This window comes from Rhynchophorus ferrugineus, unplaced genomic scaffold (genome assembly GCF_030347505.1).
Source record: "Rhynchophorus ferrugineus isolate W39M unplaced genomic scaffold, kcgeb_rfMv2 rfM11, whole genome shotgun sequence".
Classification (NCBI taxonomy): domain Eukaryota; kingdom Metazoa; phylum Arthropoda; class Insecta; order Coleoptera; family Curculionidae; genus Rhynchophorus; species Rhynchophorus ferrugineus.
The window spans coordinates 23,821,299-23,843,106 of NW_027472590.1; the positions used below are offsets into that span (position 1 = coordinate 23,821,299).

General features: G+C 31.3%; 1 protein-coding gene across 1 annotated transcript; it reads left to right on the forward strand.

The window, feature by feature from the left end:
- Positions 1-10,103: 10,103 nt before the first annotated feature.
- Positions 10,104-19,218, forward strand: Gt (giant). The gene is made up of 2 exons (XM_076417353.1): positions 10,104-10,171; positions 18,160-19,218. Exon 2 carries the CDS (start codon positions 18,160-18,162, stop codon positions 18,976-18,978), a length of 819 nt encoding a protein of 272 aa, XP_076273468.1. The 5' UTR covers positions 10,104-10,171; the 3' UTR covers positions 18,979-19,218.
- Positions 19,219-21,808: the final 2,590 nt, after the last annotated feature.

Sequence of the window (21,808 nt, forward strand, 5' to 3'; positions counted from 1 at the left end):
TTCATACTACAATATGTACCATAACTGGAGAAAGTGGCTGAATTATGATTCCTAAATCAGGAAAACCACTTCATGACACATCATCATACCGACCAATATCACTATTGCTGATAACGTCGAAATTATTTGGAAACTTTCATTGAAAAGGATAAAAACAATGATTGAGGAAAAGCATCTTATTCCGGATCATGAATTTAATTTCAAGAAACAAGATTCCACCATTAATAAGGTTCACAAAATTACCAATGTAATAGAGAAATCACTAGATAAATTTTTCTGCAATTTTTTAGATTCCGCTCAATCTTCCGAAAAAGTTTGTCATGATTGTTTAAAGCACAAGTTTAAAATAGTTTTGGCTGCTGAGTCTTGTCTATACTCAATGAAAATTTTGCTTCTACATTTGCAGATGACTGCAATTTTAGCTGTCGCTCAAAACATCACTCAATCAACCGAAAAGTAACAAGTAACAATTGACAGAATACTATACGGGATATAAAAATAACGCATCAAAATTATTATTAAAAAAATAGAACTCAAGCTGAGTCATTTTGTTGGTTCTAGGATGAATATTCAGCGCTGTCAGTATAATAAGCTCTTGCTTTACTAACAAGTCTTGAGGCCAGTGTGGACTTATGGTGTTTAACTCTGGGGTTGTACCATGTATCATGTCTCAAGAAATAAATAACAATATAATGTTGGGGTCATCGAAATGAAAGTCTCCACAAACGAAGCGAGTGGTGAACCAAGATCAACTGGATATTAGCTCTGCTCCCTTCTCAAATAGTAGATTAAAACTGTTAGCCTGAGAAATGTTCATAGAAAACTTAGGGATATGGTGCTAATTGCGGGATTTAAGTCATCTTCTATTCACTATTAGGAAATATCGGATTTAAATAATGTAAAGATAACTTACGAAGAAGTTTAATGGAACAACTCAGACTTTTCCTTTCATTTTTTTTCTTATTTAATTACTGCATTGTTACTAGTCATTTCCGACTAACCTACAATTTGTCTTTGTGATAACTTAAATCTAGGTATATATTTAGGAGGGCCCATCGGCTGTATGTAACTGCTGTATTTTTTTATTATATGCACTCCACTATACAATACTTCACAAAATCAGATGGTTTGATTTTTTTGAGTCTGTGTCCTGTTCTAGTGGTATCCAAAAGCTGCAATACTTCAATATTTTTATGAGAATAGAGTCTTCCTTCATGTAATTCTCTTGATTTCTTGACTGACTGTGGGTATCTGAAGGTCTCGATGTAGGTAATTAGTCCTATAACATAATATTAGGGTGCGCCCATAATACCTCTCAGGACTTATAGACGATAAAAAATGTGTATTTTGTTTATGTTACTCTTTGCAGAACATTTCAATAAATGAACTTCGTATGTCCATATAGGTTTCAGTATTAGCTTATATAATAGCTATTTATTATGTACCGATAATTGTAAATTTCTTCCAATTAGACAGAACATTTTCCTATATTTCATTTTCAGTTCTTTTCTTTTCTTCTTTATATATTCCTTCCAGCGAAGTTTTGCATCAATATTCATTCCGAGATATGGAAATGGTTGCTATATCGATTGATAGCATTATTTAAGGTTATTGGTACTTCTACGGTCTGATTGTAGGTGAACTGCACATGCACAGATTACTTTCATTAATTTTTATTTTCCAAGCTTCTGTCTAATTGTTTATATTATCACTTGCCTATTGTAATTTTCGTGAGGCTCCTTCACTATTATCTCCGACAACTATAATCGCAGTATTATCAGCAAATGTAGCCAATGTAATATTCTCCATTTGTGGTATACGACAAGTGTAGAGTAGATAAAGCATTGGCTAGAGTACACTTCCTTGTGGTACACCTGCTTTAACTTCTTTTATTGTAGAGTAAGCACCTTCTTGTTTGACTCTAAATATTCTGGTTGTAATGTACGATTTTAATAGTTCGGTGCGTTGTTTTGGTAACATTTTTTGCAGTTTATGAACAAGGCCTTCAGGCCAAACCTTATCGATTGCTTGTGCTACATCTAAGAGTATAGCTGAGTATACTTTTTTACCTTCGTAGGCTTTTTCAATAACATCTGTTATTCTGAGGACTTGGTCAATTGCTGAATGCTTAAATGAACGAATAAACTCAAAGTGGTCTGTTGGTATTAAGTTTTTTCTCTATGCCTTTAAAATAATACAATTTTTATTATTATTCCTAGTGCATATTATTTATTATCATTCCTAGGCTTCAACTATTTGTCCAGTGGGCAATAAACTTTTCCCTTGATTATAAAAGTGTATAATAAAATTAACAAATATTTGTAACTTCAATTTGTTTATCTAAAGACAACAAAATTTGATGGAAAAAGGTAAATGTTTTTTAATAATATTTTGCACATATATTGTTCTTGATGTTAGAAATATGAATGCAGAATTCCTAAATGTAAAAATGAACCACCACATGTTTATGCTTTGGTTTGAAAAACAGCTGTTAAGGAACTTAGAGAATCCATCATTTATTGCTATGGGTATCATACATAGCATACTGATAGGAAAGATCCCAACAAATGGATCGACAAAGACCGTAATTGAGGAGCAGCTTGCAAAATATAAATTAACTTCTGAAAATGCAATGTTACAAAGTGAAATATTTCAAATTGCTACTTAGTAGATATAAATGAAATGATTCATTGCGTTTCATGTAATTTACTTTTTCAGAAATAGGCCTGGAATAGTATATATTTTAGATCAGTTGGATTTACAACATTGTCATATGATGTTACGTATTCCTCCCTTATCGCTGCATATTTAATCCAAACAAGTTTATATTGGGTGTGGCTCAGAATTAATACAATGAACATACAGATCGAGAAGAATATACAAGCATTAACTATTTCGATATGTAGAAAAATATTGTATACAATAATACCTTAGTGTGTCTGTGGACCCCACCAGATACACAGAGGAAGTGTTGACACGTTGTGAAATCATGTTAGATAGTGATAGTGACTGAATGAAACTTTGGGTATGTGATCTAATGATACAATTCTGCCAGTTACCAAGATAAAGTGATGGGAGTGGAAATTAATGTGGAATAACTGTAGAAAATCGATTGTTGAGTATGAAATATTTTTGGACATACATATATGTTTAGTTATTCAGAATATACATTTGGTTAGATTGTATGAAGAAAGAATGAATATTAACTGTTTTGTAGATATTGCAAACGCACTAGGTGGATATCGAAAAGAGTTCAAAGTAAATGTATTAAAACAATTTTAACCTACAAACCATTGTGGCTATGTAATTAAGTGTAATTTGAGCTCCTCGATAAAATATGCATTAGATGTACTAAAACGTTAAAATAAATTCATAATATACATTGGTATGAGGAGACAATGAATATTAAGTGTTTTGTAGATATTGCAAATTCACTAGGTGGCATCGAATAGAGTTTAAAGTAAATGTAATAAAACAATTTTAACCTGCAAACCATTGTGGCTATGTAATTAAATGTAGTTCGAATCCCTCGATAAAATATGTATTATATATACTATAACATTAAAATAAGTTATAATTGATAATATTATTTTTGTGTGATTATTTTATTTTTGTTACAGTTTTATTATATATCAAAACCAATATAAAATAGCAAATAATGTTGATGCGGTTTTGCAGTCATATATTTTGGTGAAATGATTTTACTGTTTTATTGGATAGACTGTAGCATCACCTTTTTTGGCGCCTATGCATAATTAGCGTAGCTTCTCTGGACTTCGGCTACGATCTTTTTTAACGGAATTGTCATCAGTGACCTAATTTTTATCGCCTCAAATCGTACATTTAAAAAATGCTTCATTTCATGTCGTTTTAGCATGGATTCCTAAAAGAAAATTCGTTTAATCAATCAATTCAAGCTCTTAGTTCATGTGAAACATGAAAATCATGCCTCGAAAGTGTTTTATGGTCGATATTTAGTTCGTCTTTCTCATTTTGTTCTATTTTATGAAGTCTTAACAAAGTCTTAACTATTTGCCTTAAATGCGAAAAAAAAATTCAAAAATAAGTTTTGTTTGGTTAAACAAGTTATAACAATATATCATAATAATATAACTGTATATATAGTTTATTTAAAGTTTTTTGTACATACGTCATCAAAATGTTTAATGTATTGCCTGCGGCAATTTGTAAATTCGTTTTAGAATCAGACACTATTTTCTTTCTCATTTTGTTCTATTTTAAAAAAGACACAATGCTAAATAAATGAGTAATAATGAGGAATAATGTAAATGAATGATCCTATCATGAAGCATGTCAAAGTTATCCGGTTGTCAGACGTATGCAAAGTTCTTGATAAACTATTGTGGCTGTATAATTAACTGTAGCTTTTAGATGTACTAACGTAATGTAAAATGTAATGTTATAATAAATTGTATTTGATAACATTTTTGTTCAATTATTTTATTTAGATTAGAATTTTGTTGTATGACAAAGCCAAACTGAATTAAAACTCAGGGTTGATGCGGTAACGTTGCGACGTTTTGACGTCACAAATTCAGATGACGTTTGTACAAAATAACTTTGAATAGACTATGCCTTTTACTTTATTATTTCATTATATTCATACTAATTCTTAAAATATTTTAAGGTCTTAGTCTCTGTAACTTATATGAATACCATTATATAATTTAATGCAATTTAGAACATAAATATTATTATTTGCCATTAGAAAAGGAAAGTTCATTCATTTTGAACTTGCATTTATTTAATACAAATATAAGAGCTTATGAAGTCTTTGTGCATTTATTTACATATTGTGCGTCACCAATCTAATGGCTTGATTTAAGCGTTTTCCATTTTATTGGAATATATTTATTTGTAGGGCATATTATACAAGAATATTAGGTCTAAAAATTCTTCCTTTATATAAGCTTTAACCCTGCCAAATTTCACGCCTCCCTATGCTCCCGCTTTGTTCAAAAAGGGAGGCAAAACCTCATATTCAAAGGCACATACAATGATAGATCAGATATTTGTGCGTAATGTTCAGCAATAAGAACTGATGTGATGAGAAATCGGAAGTCCTTCGGTGTAAAATACAGTCAGTTTGCTTTTTAACCACTAAATCTATGATATGAAACGTCCTAGAAACGTTGTAGGCAATTGTTTCTATGGTGTAATTAAACATTTTTTGTTCTAGATTGATTGGAACATGTTAAATCATTACCTAGACTAGGTAGCGGACCCCTGGGCTTGAAACGTTCCTTATTTTTGATCGTTGTTTCTTTATTCTTATTTTTCGTCGTACGTTCGCTGTACTGTTACTTAGACGATCCATTGTAGTACTTAATGAAGTAGCTGCGCAATTTTATTGAGTAAATATCTAACACTGGAAAGCAAAATATTTTTAACAAAAAAAAAGTTTGAAGTTGGTGCCGAGCCTAAACAATACAAAAATAATAATATAATTTTGTGACATATACACAAAATTAAATTACTAACAAACAAATCTAATTTGATCCAAAAGAAATCATGGAAATGATAGCTGGAACACTAAAGCTACGACACATGACTATAGTCTATATATTGACTATAATAATATTGTAAATGCGAGTTCCTTATTTAGTTTTTCATGTCTTATTTTCTTTAATTAAAAGTATTTTTAACTTTTATCTTTTTCCATCAATGTTTATTGTCTTTACATACTTAATTAGTGTTTCTCAAAGAGTGACCATATGTTTTATTATGAAATATAAGTATTTTCTTTTCCAACGTTTAGTTTATATTGTTTAAAGTATTGTTAATTTCAGTCATTTTATCTTGATGCCATTTGTTTCGTAGCTTTAGTGTTCCAGCTATCGTTTCCATGATTTCTTTTGGATCAATAATTTCTCTAATTTCACTTTTAAATTCTGGAATATTAGCCCAAGAAGCTCGCTGGATATCTGCAAAGGGAGTTTCTGTTTCAAATTGTAATTATTGGACTGTCTTAAGAGGTACATTTAGTTGAATGTCATTGTTCAATTCTTCAGCAAATCTTACCCAGTCTTCTCTGGTAACGGTGGATATTGTTTTTTGCTTATTTTCATTCAGTGTCAGGATTACCGGTATCTGATCTGGTTTTAGGTCAAAGTTTTCTTCGATTTCGATATAGTTGGGTTTATAAATAATATAAATATAATTAAATATTGTATTCTACTATGTATTTCAGTGATATTTGAAATGTGGGATCAAAGGAATAATATCACGACACATCACGTTGTAATTTAAAAAGAATCAGTAATTGTCAGGTTCAGAATGTTAGAACTTCGATTTTAAATAATAAACATATAAAGCAATAAAAACTCAGCCCGTTAATATTTTCAATAAAAACGAGTAAATGGAGTAAATGTTGTGCAAGACTTTTGTAATACTTCGACGTTAAACCAATCAATTCACAATGATCTGAAATGGTTAATAACGTCATAAAATCGAGGACAAACGTACGTAGAAAGTTAATCTGATATTTCAATGTCCGAGGACGACCATAAAATTCAACTGCCGCTATAAAATGGTCGACCTGAAGGTGTATTAGCAAACCAGAATGGAACTTTATCTATCGAAAAGGTCCCGATACGGGGCCGAACCGCTGTTCCTTTGGGCTATTAGAAACATTTGCATAAAACGTAGGTAAGGACTAGAAACTCAACCCTTTACTCCCTCGTTGGGACCTTGAAAGGCACGGTCCGTGATTTATAGCGCATTGGCTGTCATTATTTCCGCGAAAAAGATTGTCGGAGCCGTAAGAAATATGTAAATACTTGCTGATTGTTGGCTTGCTTAACCCTTCCGGTAGGTATGCTTTACGAAGTGACCGTAACTCGATGGAACCGTGAAAATATTAATTTTCCAAGAACGGGGTGGGTCATTTCAAGATGTGCCAATTTTCAGGGAATATTAGTTCCGACACAATTTGCAAAAATAAACTGACATCATTAATCATTATTAAAAACCGCGTGTACAGGTCTGGAGCTTTAAGCATTTTCTTTAAAGATAAGCACACTCCAATAAAAGAACCAATAAATATCATCAATATTTATAATACAACGTTGTCGCATCTAATTTAAGTTTTCGTTTATTTTGATTCTGACCTAACAAAATGCTAATGTAAATAAAATAATAAAAAAATAACGTTATTAAATATAATTAATTTTAAAATTATTAAATAATAATAGGTTAGCGTTGTTTAATTCTACATATATATGGCATGACATATATATATATATATATATATACGTATATATATATAAATATATATATATACGTATATATAACTTGGACTTGCACCCGATAAGCCAATACACTTGGTAGAGGTTAAGTCCAAGTTGTTTCCGTTTGGCGAGTATGTGCTTCTTTCACAAGTTAGGCGTCGATAGGCGTTGCATACGGCTTGGGGGAGTTAACAATTAATTATTGATATAGAGTGGTGCACATGTTCTTCTACGGAGCGTAAAAGTTATATGACAGGATTTTGTTTCAGTGGCTTTAATATGCTATGATTTCAGACACATTTGTATTTGATTTAGATGTCTTTGTAGGTTGATTGATGCTATAGCTGGACCTTCATGAGAGGCAGTGGAGTATGCGTATGTTGCCACAGCAGTTATATTTGTTGTTGGTAGATCGGCTGGGTACGCGAGAGCGTACTTACCTTTTTACGTTTAGTTCTTGCTTCCATGTCCCAGACATTTGAAAGAAGGCGGAAATTATGATGATCCCAAAACCTGGGAAGTTACCAAAGGAAACAGAGCGTACGGCTGAATCTTCATGGGAGGCAGTGGCGTCTGCGTATGTTGCCACAGCGGTTATATTTGTTGTTGGTAGATCGGCTGGGTACGCGAGAGCGTACTTACCTTTTTACGTTTAGTTCTTGCTTCCATGTCCCAGACATTTGAAAGAAGGCGGAAATTATAATGATCCCAAAACCTGGGAAGTTACCAAAGGAAACAGAGCATACGGCTTATAACACTTTTGAGGTCATTCCTTCGCTTGAACGCTATTTTTCCCCATTAGTACAAAATTAAAACAAAGTAATAATGACAATTATCAACACGGAGTAATAAGAGGGGAAACAATTAAAGATTAGTATATAACTAATATAGGATAACTGTAGAAAATTGCATTGTAGAGTGTAAAAGTATGCATAGATGTGTGTAATTATTAAGAATATACATGAATATTAGTTTAGAATTTATTTATTTATTACATTCAATCATTAATTCTAATAATTAAAAAATGTACACATGCAATAGCATAGAAACAAAGAATATGGTATAATAGGAAATACAGTGGGTTAATGTGAGTAGACAAGAGAACAGAGGAACGGAGGAAACAAAAACTTTTTTATTATTATTTAATTAATACATTGTTACTAGTCGTTTCCGTCTAACCTACAATTTGTCTTCATGATAACTTAAATCTAGGTATCATGTCACTGCTGTATTTTTTTAATATATGCACCTCGCTACACAACACTACACAAAATCAGATGGTTTGATTCTTTTGAGTTTGTGTCCTGTTCTGGTGGTATCCAAAAGCTGCAATATTTCAATATTCTCATGAGAATGGAGTCTTTCCTCATGCCCCTTTGCAGTTCTCTTGATTTCTTGACTGACTGTGGGTATCTGAAAGTCTCGATGAAGATCAGTCCTATAGTATTTGGGTGCATCCACAATACCTGTCAGGACTTTGTTCTGAAAAATTTGTATTTAATTTATGTTACTCTTTGCAGAACATCCCCATAATTGAACTCCGTATGTCCATATAGGTTTCAGTATTTGCTTATATAATAGCAATTTATTATGAACTGACAATTGTGGTTTTCTTCCAATTAGCCAGTACATTTTCCTATATTTTAGTTCCATTCTTTTCTTTTCTTCTTTATATGTTCTTTCCAGCTAAGTTTTGCATCGAGATTCATTCCGAGATATTTAGCGTTGTTGCTATATGGAATGATAGTATTATTTAATGTTATTGGTGCTTGTACGGTGTGTTTATAGGTGAACTGTACATGTACAGATTTACTTTCATTAATTTTCATTTTCTAAACTTGTGTCCAATTATTTATATTGTCACTTGCCTGTTCCAATTTTCGTGAGGCTTCTTCACTATTGTCTCCGACAGCTATAATCGCAGTATCATAAGCAAATGTAGCCTCCGTAATATTCTCCAATTGTGATATAACACAAGTGTAGAGTAGATAAAGCATTGGTCCCATTTTTCAGCTTTAGCTCCTTTTATTGTAGAGTAAGCTTCTTCTGGTTGTAATGTATGATTTTAACAGTTCGGTGTTTTATTTTGGTAGCATTTTCTGTAGTTTATGAACAAGGCCTTCATGCCATACCTTATCGAAGGCTTGCGCTACATCTACAATATAGCTGAGCATAATTTTTTACTTTCGCAGACTTGTTCAATAATAGCTGTTATTCTGTGGACCTGGTGAATTGTTGAATGCTTGTCAATATGCCCAAACTGGTGTGTTGGTATTAGGTTATTTTTCTCTCTATGAATATCTTTACGTGATCATATCTTTCTTAATAGTTTTTATCCTAACTGGCCATAAATCTTTAATAGTTCCAACAATACTGCTTAAAATTAAAAAACTTAATAATGTTTTAATACATTCACTTTTTGTTTTAATGACTTTCAAACGTACAATTTGGAGTCCTGTTTTCCGATTCAAAATTGTCTACCGACATTTTGCCGTACGGCGCTGCCAGATTTTGATTTAAAAAATTACGCGTCCGTTATTGATTTACGTACAACAGAAACGATGAATAACATACCGTATAAAATATATAGTCTATTCGAAATAGCACTGAACATTGAACTATAATATTAAAATAAATTACACTTTACAACATTTTTATATCTTTGTCTTATTTGCATTAGAATATTATAATATATATATATATATATATATATATATATATATATATATATATATATATAGGCTAAAATAAATTAAAAGTTAAAATTAAATTCGGCAATATTGCAACGCATTAACGTCATAAATTGTGTTGGCCCGAGTTCCCTGCTATTTTGAATAGACTATAGAGCTGGCAGCGCGTCGGCCAGAGTCTAAAATGTTTGTTTATATATTTTGTGGTTACCTATCTGGCTGCTAGTTCAGGTTAGTTGATTTGTACGTGTTCAATTCGTTTCATTGGAATGTGAATCGATTATTTGCATGGCATATTAGACAAAAGTTTTAGACACAGAAATTCTTCCTCGATATAATCTTTAGCCGTGCCAAATTTCACGTCTCCAGACATCATATGTACCATATGTACAACATTATTTTGAATGAGCCTCAGTGTTCTGGCACGTTATCATTTATTGATTGTATTTTAAATATCTAAGTTAACATATATAATAAGTTTTATTCACGTCAATTATTGTTTTTCTTACCTTGGTTTTGGATTACTGATCAGATATAATTAAAATTATTCCAAATCAATAATCCTAAATAAATAAAAATTAAATTCTCAATAAAATCGATTGTCGAAATTATTCATTATGTACTTTGTAAATAAGGCATATTAGTTTATTATGGAGATTATTTCTTTATGACAGTGCCTTGTTATTTGTATTTTAAATAACCTAAACCCTCAGATAATCAGTTTTTTTGCCTATTATATGGGGGTTTCAAGTCAAAATGACGAAATCTTTCGTAACCACCTCGACAATAATCAATTCGTTGATCATAAAGCCTGGTTCAATAAAATAGCTATTAAAACATCATCAAGAAAGCCGAAAAACATATATAAAGAGCGAGCGTCAGTAATAAAACATTCTGTGCAATAGGATTATAGTCCAGTTTACGTCGAGAACCTTTTTTAGACCTGCAACGGTGGTACCGACCAGGTATTTTTAAATATTACCTAAAAACGGGTCTACTTTTTAAGAATACTCGCGTTTAGCGATTTTAAAATTATTTGAATAGTATGGCGGTCAATAAAAAAATATGGACTCTCTTTATCATTTTGTGGTTGAAGCACCTCAAAGGCGTTACCTTGTGACAATTAGCAATATTTGATTTAAAATAATATTATTTTGGGGTTATTTAAAAAGTAATCTAAACCATAAAAGTATATCTTCAATGAGTATTTTATTTGTGATATTTTGCTGAAGCGGTTGAGTGGTTTTATTGGTGTCTTCCTTTAGAGCTAATTTGGCTTATTTTTGCTTATTTTTTAAAATATCTTTTTTACCAACTGGGGTTTGGTTCGGTTTCGCCTATCGGAGACCATCCCAGAAGACATCCGGTCTTACCCAGCTTGTTTACTGATGATACTGGGATTAATTTTTGTCGAATTTTGTCTCTTGCTTAAGGACAATCACAAGCATAAATTTACGATAATGCCCCAGCAGGAAAACCGTCCAACCAAACCGGCCAGTAATTGTTTTGTCTTGGTTATAATAATATAATAATATTAATAATAGGGTAATCTGGAAAATATTTTTGTTTACGTATATTACAACACGACTACTATATAATACTACTTAAAACACGATTGAGTTAGTTTGTTACAGAGTAGTTGTGATTTGAGGGGATCTTGTAGTAATAGCGGTTGGATTTGGGTTATTAATTTAATTAGTCCTTTTAAACAAAAAAGATTCTTCTATTTTATTCAGTTTCTGTGATATTTTTCTATGGCATTTTCATTCACAGTCTATATATGAATTGGAGACCATTTCCGCAAAATATCTTTATATTTATAATAATCATCAAATAATGTTTTGTACAAGTTTGTGTATGTTGTGTGTGTTGTAGAAGTGCTTTTTTAGAAGAAGGATGAAGAGTTTTTAGACCTAAAATATTAATGTATTATGCTCTACAAACAACTAAATTTCAATAAAACGAAATACACCCAAATCAAGCAACCTGGAATAGACATCAGATCGGTGAAAAATGATATATAAATACTTTTTTTGTTTTAAATTTTATTGAAACTAACTTCTAATCCATTTTAGGTTTTATTAGTATATCCAACAAACAAAGCAATACAACAACAGTAACAAAGCCATAACCAAACATTGCAGATAATAAATACATTAATTTGTGCATCAAAATTTCTCATTTGTTGGTGAGTTAGTTGGTGCAGTAGATCAACAAATGTCATAGATTTACGGACGAGCTATAATAGTGAGTTAAGTGGTGGTGTTCTTGGATATTACATAAAGTGAAATAAATAAATTGACCAATCAAAAAAAGTGTACCTAAAAATGACCTTTACTCTTTTAAAAATTGAATAGCGGAATAAACAAGTAAAAAATCGGTGCGATTTTATTAAAAAATTCAGCTAAAGGAATTATTATTTTATAAAATAAACATCGTTTTTTATTATATTTATTGTTTTTCAATATCTAGTTTAGGCGAAAAATGTATATAAAGAATAAAAACTATATTAATACACAAACTAACTATATAATTTGATTGATGAATTATTAACAATAATTTGGTAAACTTGTCCTTTATCAATTATTTTAGTTAGTTACTTTATAGATTTGAGCTGTCGATAGTTCATTTAATGATTATAAATAAATTTCTTTAATATAATTTCTATATTGTAAAAAATAAAGTGCGTAATTATGTTCTTTCTTGTTTTAATTAATAAAGAAATAAGTATTACTTCATTTAATATTCCATGTTTATGATAGTAACTAGGGTTGGGAACTATCGACTCTTTAGCAACTAACTACTTTTTACTATCCACTATTTCAGTCGCTATTTTTGGTCCGACTGATTTTATTACTATTTACTATAGACTGTTTCAGTAGTGTACTTTTAGTTTGTATTTTCGGTTCTACTAGTTTCATTCGACTGATTTTTTACATTGTGGCTATGCAACCTTGAAAAAATATGCAGAATTTAGGCTTACATAGATTTATATGTAATATATGTCGTTTTATGTTTTTTTTTCTTAGCTTGCTTGTAAATAACAATACACTACATATTAATATCGCATCTTGGAACGCAATTTTTCAAAATTATTAATGTAATAGGGCAAAAAGAAAAAAATTGTGAATGATAAATAGTAAAATACTTTTTATTGTTTTAATGATAATAATAGGTAATATTTTTCTTGATTAACTCTGTGAATATTTGTTCAAGTATTTCGATTATAAAAACTTCTTTCCTAAGATCTTGAAAACTAAACTTAGATTCGAATAGTTTCATAAATTGCATCAATTCCAAATAATTTGAAGAAGTTTTTATAATAGCAGTTGTTAAATATAACGTTAAAGAGGTGATAACCATATTCAATTTTCATACTAAATATTTCTAATACATTAATTTTCTGATCGGAAAATTCTTTTTTAACATTCAAAAATGTATTTCCATGGCCATTAAAAATACAGGAATATAATAAATTAGAAAGAGAAGGAATACGTACATCTCCGTCTCACTTATTGTATGGTTGGAACAAATGTGCTCATATAATGTCTTCATTACTTTCCAAATATTAAAATAAGATACCATGAAACTTATTTCCGATAACTCTCTCATTCCTTTTTCATAAATTCAAAGTAACACTACATTATAATATTAATTAACGATGCCAATTACCTATTTCAGTTAATTTAAAATGAACTGATCCAAATTATTAGCTCCGTCCTTTCCTCTCTCTTATAATGGTAGAAATTCCTACAACTTCGTCTGATATCACGAACTAAAAAACAGTCGAAGCGTAGATATTATTTTCAGTCATTAATTTTTTTGACAATCGATTTTTTAGACTATTTTCGGTCGAGAGTTCTCAACGCTAATAATAATATAAAGATAAATATTAACTGTTTAATTGAGTGTAAAATTGACTGTTTCAGTCGCTATTTTCGTCCCGACTGATTTTGTTACTATTTATTGTTTCGTTTTGTTATTTTTGCAGTCGTCATTCGACTGATTTTTAACGTTGTGTGTAAAAATATACCCAATTTATACTTACATAGATTTATATGTAATATAGATAGTTTTATGATTCTTTTGATAGTTTGGTAGTTTTTCAAGATTGTTAATGTAATATAGTAAAAAGACTAAAATTGTGAATGATGAATAATAAAATATTTTGGACTGTTTTTATGGCATTAATACGTAATATTTCGATTACTCTCTTCGATTTCTATTTTCGTCCAAAAGTACATAAAGCATTTACTGTATTAAAAAAGCTCTAATAGTAATTCTTGGGCGAACATTTTTAATTATGTCATGAATTAGTTTTTTTTCCACTATTAATATATGTTTAATTTTTACTTAGTATTTATGGTTAGTGAACATATTTCGGTTTTAGGTGCAAGCAATTATCTCCATCCTTTCCTCTCTCACAATTTGTACAGGAAAAGGTTCGTACATGTTCGCCTGACATCACGAATTGAACAAAACGGACGAACCGGGCATTCGACATGCTACTTTTTTAACTATCGACTGTTTCGACTGTTTTCAGTCGATAATTCCTAAAGCTAATATATATATATATATATATATATATATATATATATATATATATATATATATATATATATATATAGCGGCCCGCTCCGACTTTGTACGGGCATAAAACATATATGCCTATGTCACTCAATGAAAACATGATTAAAATCGATCCAGTATTTTTGGTTCATTCATTACTGCCCTTGGCCTGCACGCATTAAATTTGGAGTAAAACAATTCCTCTTCCCCTATACTTACTATGAAGATTTCCTGCTATTTTTGGAATATCTAAATTCATACAATTTTTATTACATTACACATTTTTAAACGCAAATTTTAAATTTGTAATATCTCCGAAAATATTTGTTTAATTTACATGCTGTAAGGAACCATATTGATCTATATTAATTGCACACTGTATTTAAGGTACTTAATTCGATAAGGATTAATGCCGTATTGCTTAAAATAGCTTCGTAAATAAGCCATTTTCTCACGTAAAAAGTAAACAATAAAAATGGTTAATGTGGGTTATCCCTAAAAGATAAACATATACCATCGCGGACTATTTTGTAGACTTTTTTATGGTGTACAATACTGTAGTACATTAATTTGATCTAACTCGTAGGGTTAGGCAGCGTTTGTGCTAATTGCTAAATAAGCCTAAAGAAATAGGTTAATTTACGACATCACGTTAGAAACCTCTAAAATTAGCAATGTTGCCATAGTATATTATGCATGTATTATACATATAAACCTTCCTCTTGAATCACTCTATCTATTGAAAAAAACCGCATCAAAATCCGTTGCGTAGTTTTAAAGATTTAAGCGCACATAGGGATATAGGGACAGAAAAGGCGACTTTGTTATACTATGTATACTATGTAGACTTATACTATGTAGTGATATATATATATATATATATATATATATATATATATATATATATATATTGTATTTATATTATATATAAATTATATATAAATATATTTATATTATATATATACATTTGTTGCTGTAATTAATGTTATATATTAAATATGTTTCTGATATTATATTGAAGAGATTGTCAAAATAAATTCAAAATAAATAAGTTATACTCTTTTGTGTATTATGAAAGAGAAATGATTAACTTTATAACTAATATACTGGTTTAAGTCAAGTGTATATAATATTTATAATGTAATAATTTATACGAATTCTGACGGGTTTTGGCACAAAGTTACGGGGATTGATTCCGACAACAAAAGGAGAAAACGCCAAAATATTTGGCCGTTCCAAATAAATCAAGGCGAACAGTTGTGAAATCAAAATTTTCATGCTTATGTAAAAAATTTCAATTGGCAATTTTTTAACTGTCTGCACCCTAAGCCCTTCGAATCGGAACTTTCTATTCCCCCGGCTGAAAATAAAAGGCCTCCTTTTTTTACTTTTACGGCTTCAAGGAATTTTTTCGCATTTATTTGGACTGGTTTTTTATGGGGAGTAGCCGTTTTGCGACGTTTTTTTTTATTGATGCAAGCTTTTGTTCGGGCTCCGTTTGCGGCCAGACAAATGAGTTAAAAACAACGTGGAATCGATGAATTCATACCTCTTATACCGTTAAATAATGATGAGTCTAACGAGGAATTTATTAACCTGGAGAAACGCTGTTATCGTATAAAATCAAAATGTTTTTTTTTCACAAAATTACGTCTGTGCTATTACAATTTCTTTGTACGATAGAAAATTACGTAATGAAACTTCACACCAAATTTCAAGCAAATCGATGCAATAGAACTTGATATATTAAAAAAGTAGTTTGGAGAAAAACGTGTCCAAAGTTTCCCTTTTAGATGTCGTGTCTAATTTTATTTTATACGATAGAAAATTGCCTAGAGAAGACTCACACCAAGTTTGAATTAAATCCGTTTAATAGAACTTGAGATATTAAAAAAAGTAATTTCCAAATAAGCGATTAACATTTCTTAATTAACTCACGTCACTAAAACAGCTATATCTCCGAAAAATATATACATTTTAAAAAATCCTCTTAAAGACACATTCTTAAATGGTTTAACTTTAAATATATGAAAAAACAGTCGACTTTTCAAATATCTAAACCAGAACACCATTAAAAAAAAAACATGTGAAAGGTCAAAAAATAGAACGGTCATCTAATTTTATTTTGTTCTATAGAGAATTGCAAAGAGAAGACTCGCACCAATATATTATTATACAAAATATATATTTAAAAAAAATCCTCTTAAAGGCACATTCTTAATTAGTTAAGCTTTAAATATATGAAAAATAGTCGGCTTTTCAAATATCTAAAGCAGAATACCCCTTTAAAAAAACATGTGGAAGGTGGAAAAATAGAACGGTCATCTAATTTTATTTTATACAACAGAAAATTGCGTAGAGAAGACTCGCACCAAGTTAGAATTAAATCCGTTCAATAGAACTTGAGATATTAAAAAAAGTATTTTTGAAATACGTATTTAACTTTTCTTATTTAGATGCCGCGTCACTAAAACAACTATATCTCCGAAAAATATATAAATTAAAAAAAAACTCCTCTTAAAGACACATTATTAAATGGTTTAGCTTTAAATATATGAAAAAACAGTCGACTTTCCAAATATCTAAACCAGAATACCCTTTTAAAAAAACATGGGGAAGTTCGAAAAATAGAACGGTCATCCAATTTTAGTTGATACTATAAAAAATTGCAAAGAGAAGACTCGCACCAAGTTTGAATTAAATCCGTTCAATAGAACTTGAGATATTAAAAAAAGTAGTTTTCAAATAAGCGATTAACTTGTCTTATTTAGACACCGCGTCACAAAACAGCTATATCTCCGAAAAATATATAAATTAAAAAAAAACTCCTCTTAAAGACACATTATTAAATGATTTAGCTTTAAATATATGAAAAAACAGTCGACTTTCCAAATATCTAAACCATAATACCCTTTTAAAAAAACATGTGGAAGGTTGAAAAATAGAACGGTCATCTAATTTTATTTTATACGATAGAAAATTGCGTAGAGAAGACTCGCACCAAGTTTGAATTAAATTCGTTCAATAGAATTTGAGATATTAAATAAAGTTTCCAAATAAGCGATAAACATTTCTTATTTAGATGCCACGCCACTAAAAGAGCTATATCTCCGAAAATTATTTAAATTTAAAAAAATCCTCTATAGTACAGACTTTTAAGGCAATGGAGTTTACATATATGATAGAGAAAAACGATTTTCAAATATATAATCTAGTATACCCCTTTAAAACAACATGTGGAAGGTCGAAAAACTGTATCGTCATTCTATAACGGTATCCTTGCAATAAAATCTGCAATGTCGTCGAGATCCGCCCACGGTCAGAAGGAGTGGGGTAACTTCACCCCTTCGTAAAGGGTTGCAATTTCTATGAAGAAGCATTCTAAAAGTGTCGGCAGTTCGGAGAGTATTGAAAGTGGTTAAATATCGAGCTTATTGTGTTTCACATTTGGCACAGTGTCTCTGAGAAAGTGTTTGAAAAGAAAGTTTCAGTGAATTTTTTGACTGTTTTGTATAATTGTTTTCTTTATCTACGACGCAAAAATGGTGAGTTGGTGATTTTTTAAAAATTCTAACTTATGTTACATCGAGTTTAATAAACGGCTCTTCGTTTTTACAAAGGCTTTAGCTAATATTTGTTTTTTCTTTCAGATGCAACACTCCTACCACGCGACTCAGTCGTTCCATCACTCATACGATGTCGCAGCGATGTATTCAGCGCCATACTCGAATTATTATTGTCCCCCGTACATCCCCCTGTCTCCTGAACCGGAGGTCCTGGATTTATCGAAGAAACCATCGCCCGAGAGTCCCTACAACTGTTCCAGTCCAGATTCGAGCGTCTTTTCCAACTCCATCAGATCGGAATACGTCCAAAGACAATGCTCTCCACCTTCATACATCCCGGAAGCTGTTCAGACCGATTCCTCCGCCACGGAATACGCGAAAAGTCCCAGTCCCGCGTCTGTTAAATCGGAACCGAGATCAGAAACGTCCGCGCAATCGCAGTCCCCCAAATCCAGGGGAGCACGGCCCTTTAAAGTCCTACCGAAAGACTCTCTCACCTTAGCCCTGGGTGCCATCACGCAACTGGACCCTACTACGTTGATTAACGACGATGAAGTTGACCCGGAACTCACCAAAGGTCTAATACAGGATTCTGTGAAGAAATATGCGGAATTTCGGGAGAGGATGCTGAAGCAGTTACACACGTCCGGGACGACCACCAACAAAAATATGAGACGAATCCAAAATAATTCGGACAAGACGCAAGATACCGAATATATGGAGAAAAGGAGGAAGAACAATGAGGCGGCTAAGAGGTCGAGGGATGCGAGAAGAATCAAACAGGACGAGATCGCCATCAGGATGGCCTTCTTGGAGCAGGAAAATATGATGCTGAAGTACCGAATTCAGTCAGAAAAGGAAGACTTGGAGCGACTACAGAAAATGTCGGATATGCGGAAATAACCTTTAGTTTTTATAGTTTTTAGTATAATTTTCATGTACAAGGTGCAAACAGTGATAGTTATTTATTATGTATATTTTTGTTATATATTTATTTTTTATACAGTTATATAAAAGAAAACGAAAGCATAATGATTTAGTTTTATTTGAGATTATTTCATATTAATTATTGGTGATTTTGCATGCATATATACCTAATCTATCTAAAGGTACCTAATATAATTATAAACAAAGAACTTATAAATTAAATTGTTTAACATTAGAGAACCAACATTGAATAAATTCTATTTAAAAGAAATAAACCCATAAATTTGTTTTTCTTCATTATCATATTTTTATATTATTATATTATTTGAAAATAAAGTTTAAAATTGGATTTTTCTACTATATAAAAATGTCGTATATATATATATATATATATATATATATATATATATATATATATATATATATATATATATATATATATATATATATATATATATACATATATCTAATTTTTACGAAGTTAAATATAATCCCAAATAAGTAATCTATAATTTATTGTGATTAATAATAAGGAACAAAAATTAATTATACCTTATAATAACAAAATCTACAATGGGTATTTTATTCCTAATCTATGTTATTGGATAATTAAATTTAGAACTGTTTATTATAATGCTCAAATATTAGGATATATAAGCTTCCTCATTTTTCTATTGTATAAAGGTAAAAGTTTTTTTCCTAAATATTCAATTATAATTATTTATTTTTTATTTTTCGTAATATATTTTATATAGTGACGCCATCTATAGTCACACCACTAGACTCTGTTAATATATATATATATATATATATATATATATATATATATATATATATATATATATATATATATATATTTTTAAAAACAGTTTTAGGGTTTTTATGACAGGTGGCTTTTAAGTCTCATATCTGTAGTAATACCTATTACATAAAGTCACAATATAGCAGTTCATAAAATATATCAATATATTAAATATTATAAATATAAGGAAAAATTTCATTTATTCAATAAAAGTTACTGTCCTGTGGAAATTGAAAATCCTGAAGGCCAATTTTCGAAACCAATTCCAAATTTCGTAATATTATGTCTTTTACTTTCAAACCCTCTTAATAACTCAACTCAGTTATTCCATCACTCATACGATGTCACAGTGATGTACTCAGCGCCATACTCGAATTATTACTGTCCCTCCTACATCCCCCTGTTCCCTGAATCGGAGGTATAGGATTTATCGAAAAAACCATTGCCCGAGAGTTCCTACCTCTGTTCCAGTTCAGATACGAGCTTCTGTTCTAAATCCAGCAAATGCGAATATGACCACAGACAATGCTCTCCAGCTTCATACATCCCGGAAGCCGTTCAAACTGATTTCTCCGCCCCGGAGTACGCGAAAAGTCCCAATCCGACGTCTGTTAAATCGGATTCGAGGTCAGAAACGTCCGCGCAATCGCAGTCCCCCAAATGCAGGGGGATATGGCTATTTAAAATCTTACGGAAATATTCCCTGACCAGGTTAGAACCTGGAATGAGAAGAAGTAGGAATCATTTCTTCAAAATCTAGACAATCTCGCTGCCCCAAATGACCTATGGCGCGCCGCCAAAAGCGTAATGGGGAAGAATTTGAACGCAGTCCCCCCTCTAAAGGCTGATTCCTCTACGGATATCGCCTTTACAAATCCGGAAAAAGCCGAGTTCCTCGCTAACGCGTTCGAGAATCAAATGAAATACTATCCCCTCTCTAAAGAAGAAACACTTCCGGTTCATCTTCTGAAGAGCATAGTCTCTCCCAGAGACCTTCAGATCTCCATAAAATGTATGTCTAAAAAAACTCCAGGCCCAGATGGTATAACAGCAAACCATTTAAAAAACCTCACTAGCAAGCAGCTATCAGAACTTGCTAACATTATCAACTCAATCCTGAGGTTAAAACATTTCCCAAAGAACTGGAGACATGCGCTGCCATTCCTAAAGAAAAATTCCAACTCCAATACATCTGACTACAGGCCGATCAGCCTAATTAGTTCACCCTCCAAACTTGCCGAAAAAGCGATATTAAACACTTTAAACGATTTGGCAGACGCACATCACATAATCCCGAATAAACAATTCATTTTCTGGGTCAAACACTCATGCCTCCATCAAGCTGCCCGCGTCGCAGCAACAATCCACTAGGCACTGATAAAAAGTCGAAAAACTGGAGTCATCTTCTTAGAATGGCAGTTCCAATCGTAACCCAAGGGTCTCTGTCGTCCTAAAAACAATCATACCCCGGACCTGAAGCGACATCAGTCAAAGACCATTTGGTTCTAGTTCGTCATTCTGGTAAAAGAAAAAAAATTCGCTCATCTGCTACCTTGATTACCGACGATGAAGTCTACCCGAAACTCACTAAAGGACTGATACAGGATTCGGTCAAGGACTTTGCGGAATTTCACGAGAGGATGCTGGGACCTCTGAAAATCCCAACCAACAAAAATATGAGATGAATTAATAATAATTCGGAAAAGACGCAAAATACCAAATATATCGAGAAAAGGAGGAAGAATATTATTACGGCTAAGAAGTCAAGGAATGCTAAAAGAATCAAACAGGAGGAGATCGCGATCATGATGGCTTCTTGGAGCAGGAAAATATGATGCTGAAGTACATGATTTAGTCAGAAATGGAAGACTTGGAGCGACTACAGAAAATGTCGGCTATGCGGATATAACCTTTAGTTTTTAGTTGAATTTTCATGTACAAGTTGCAAACAGTGATAATTATTTATTATGTATATATTATGGTTATATATTTATTTTTATACAG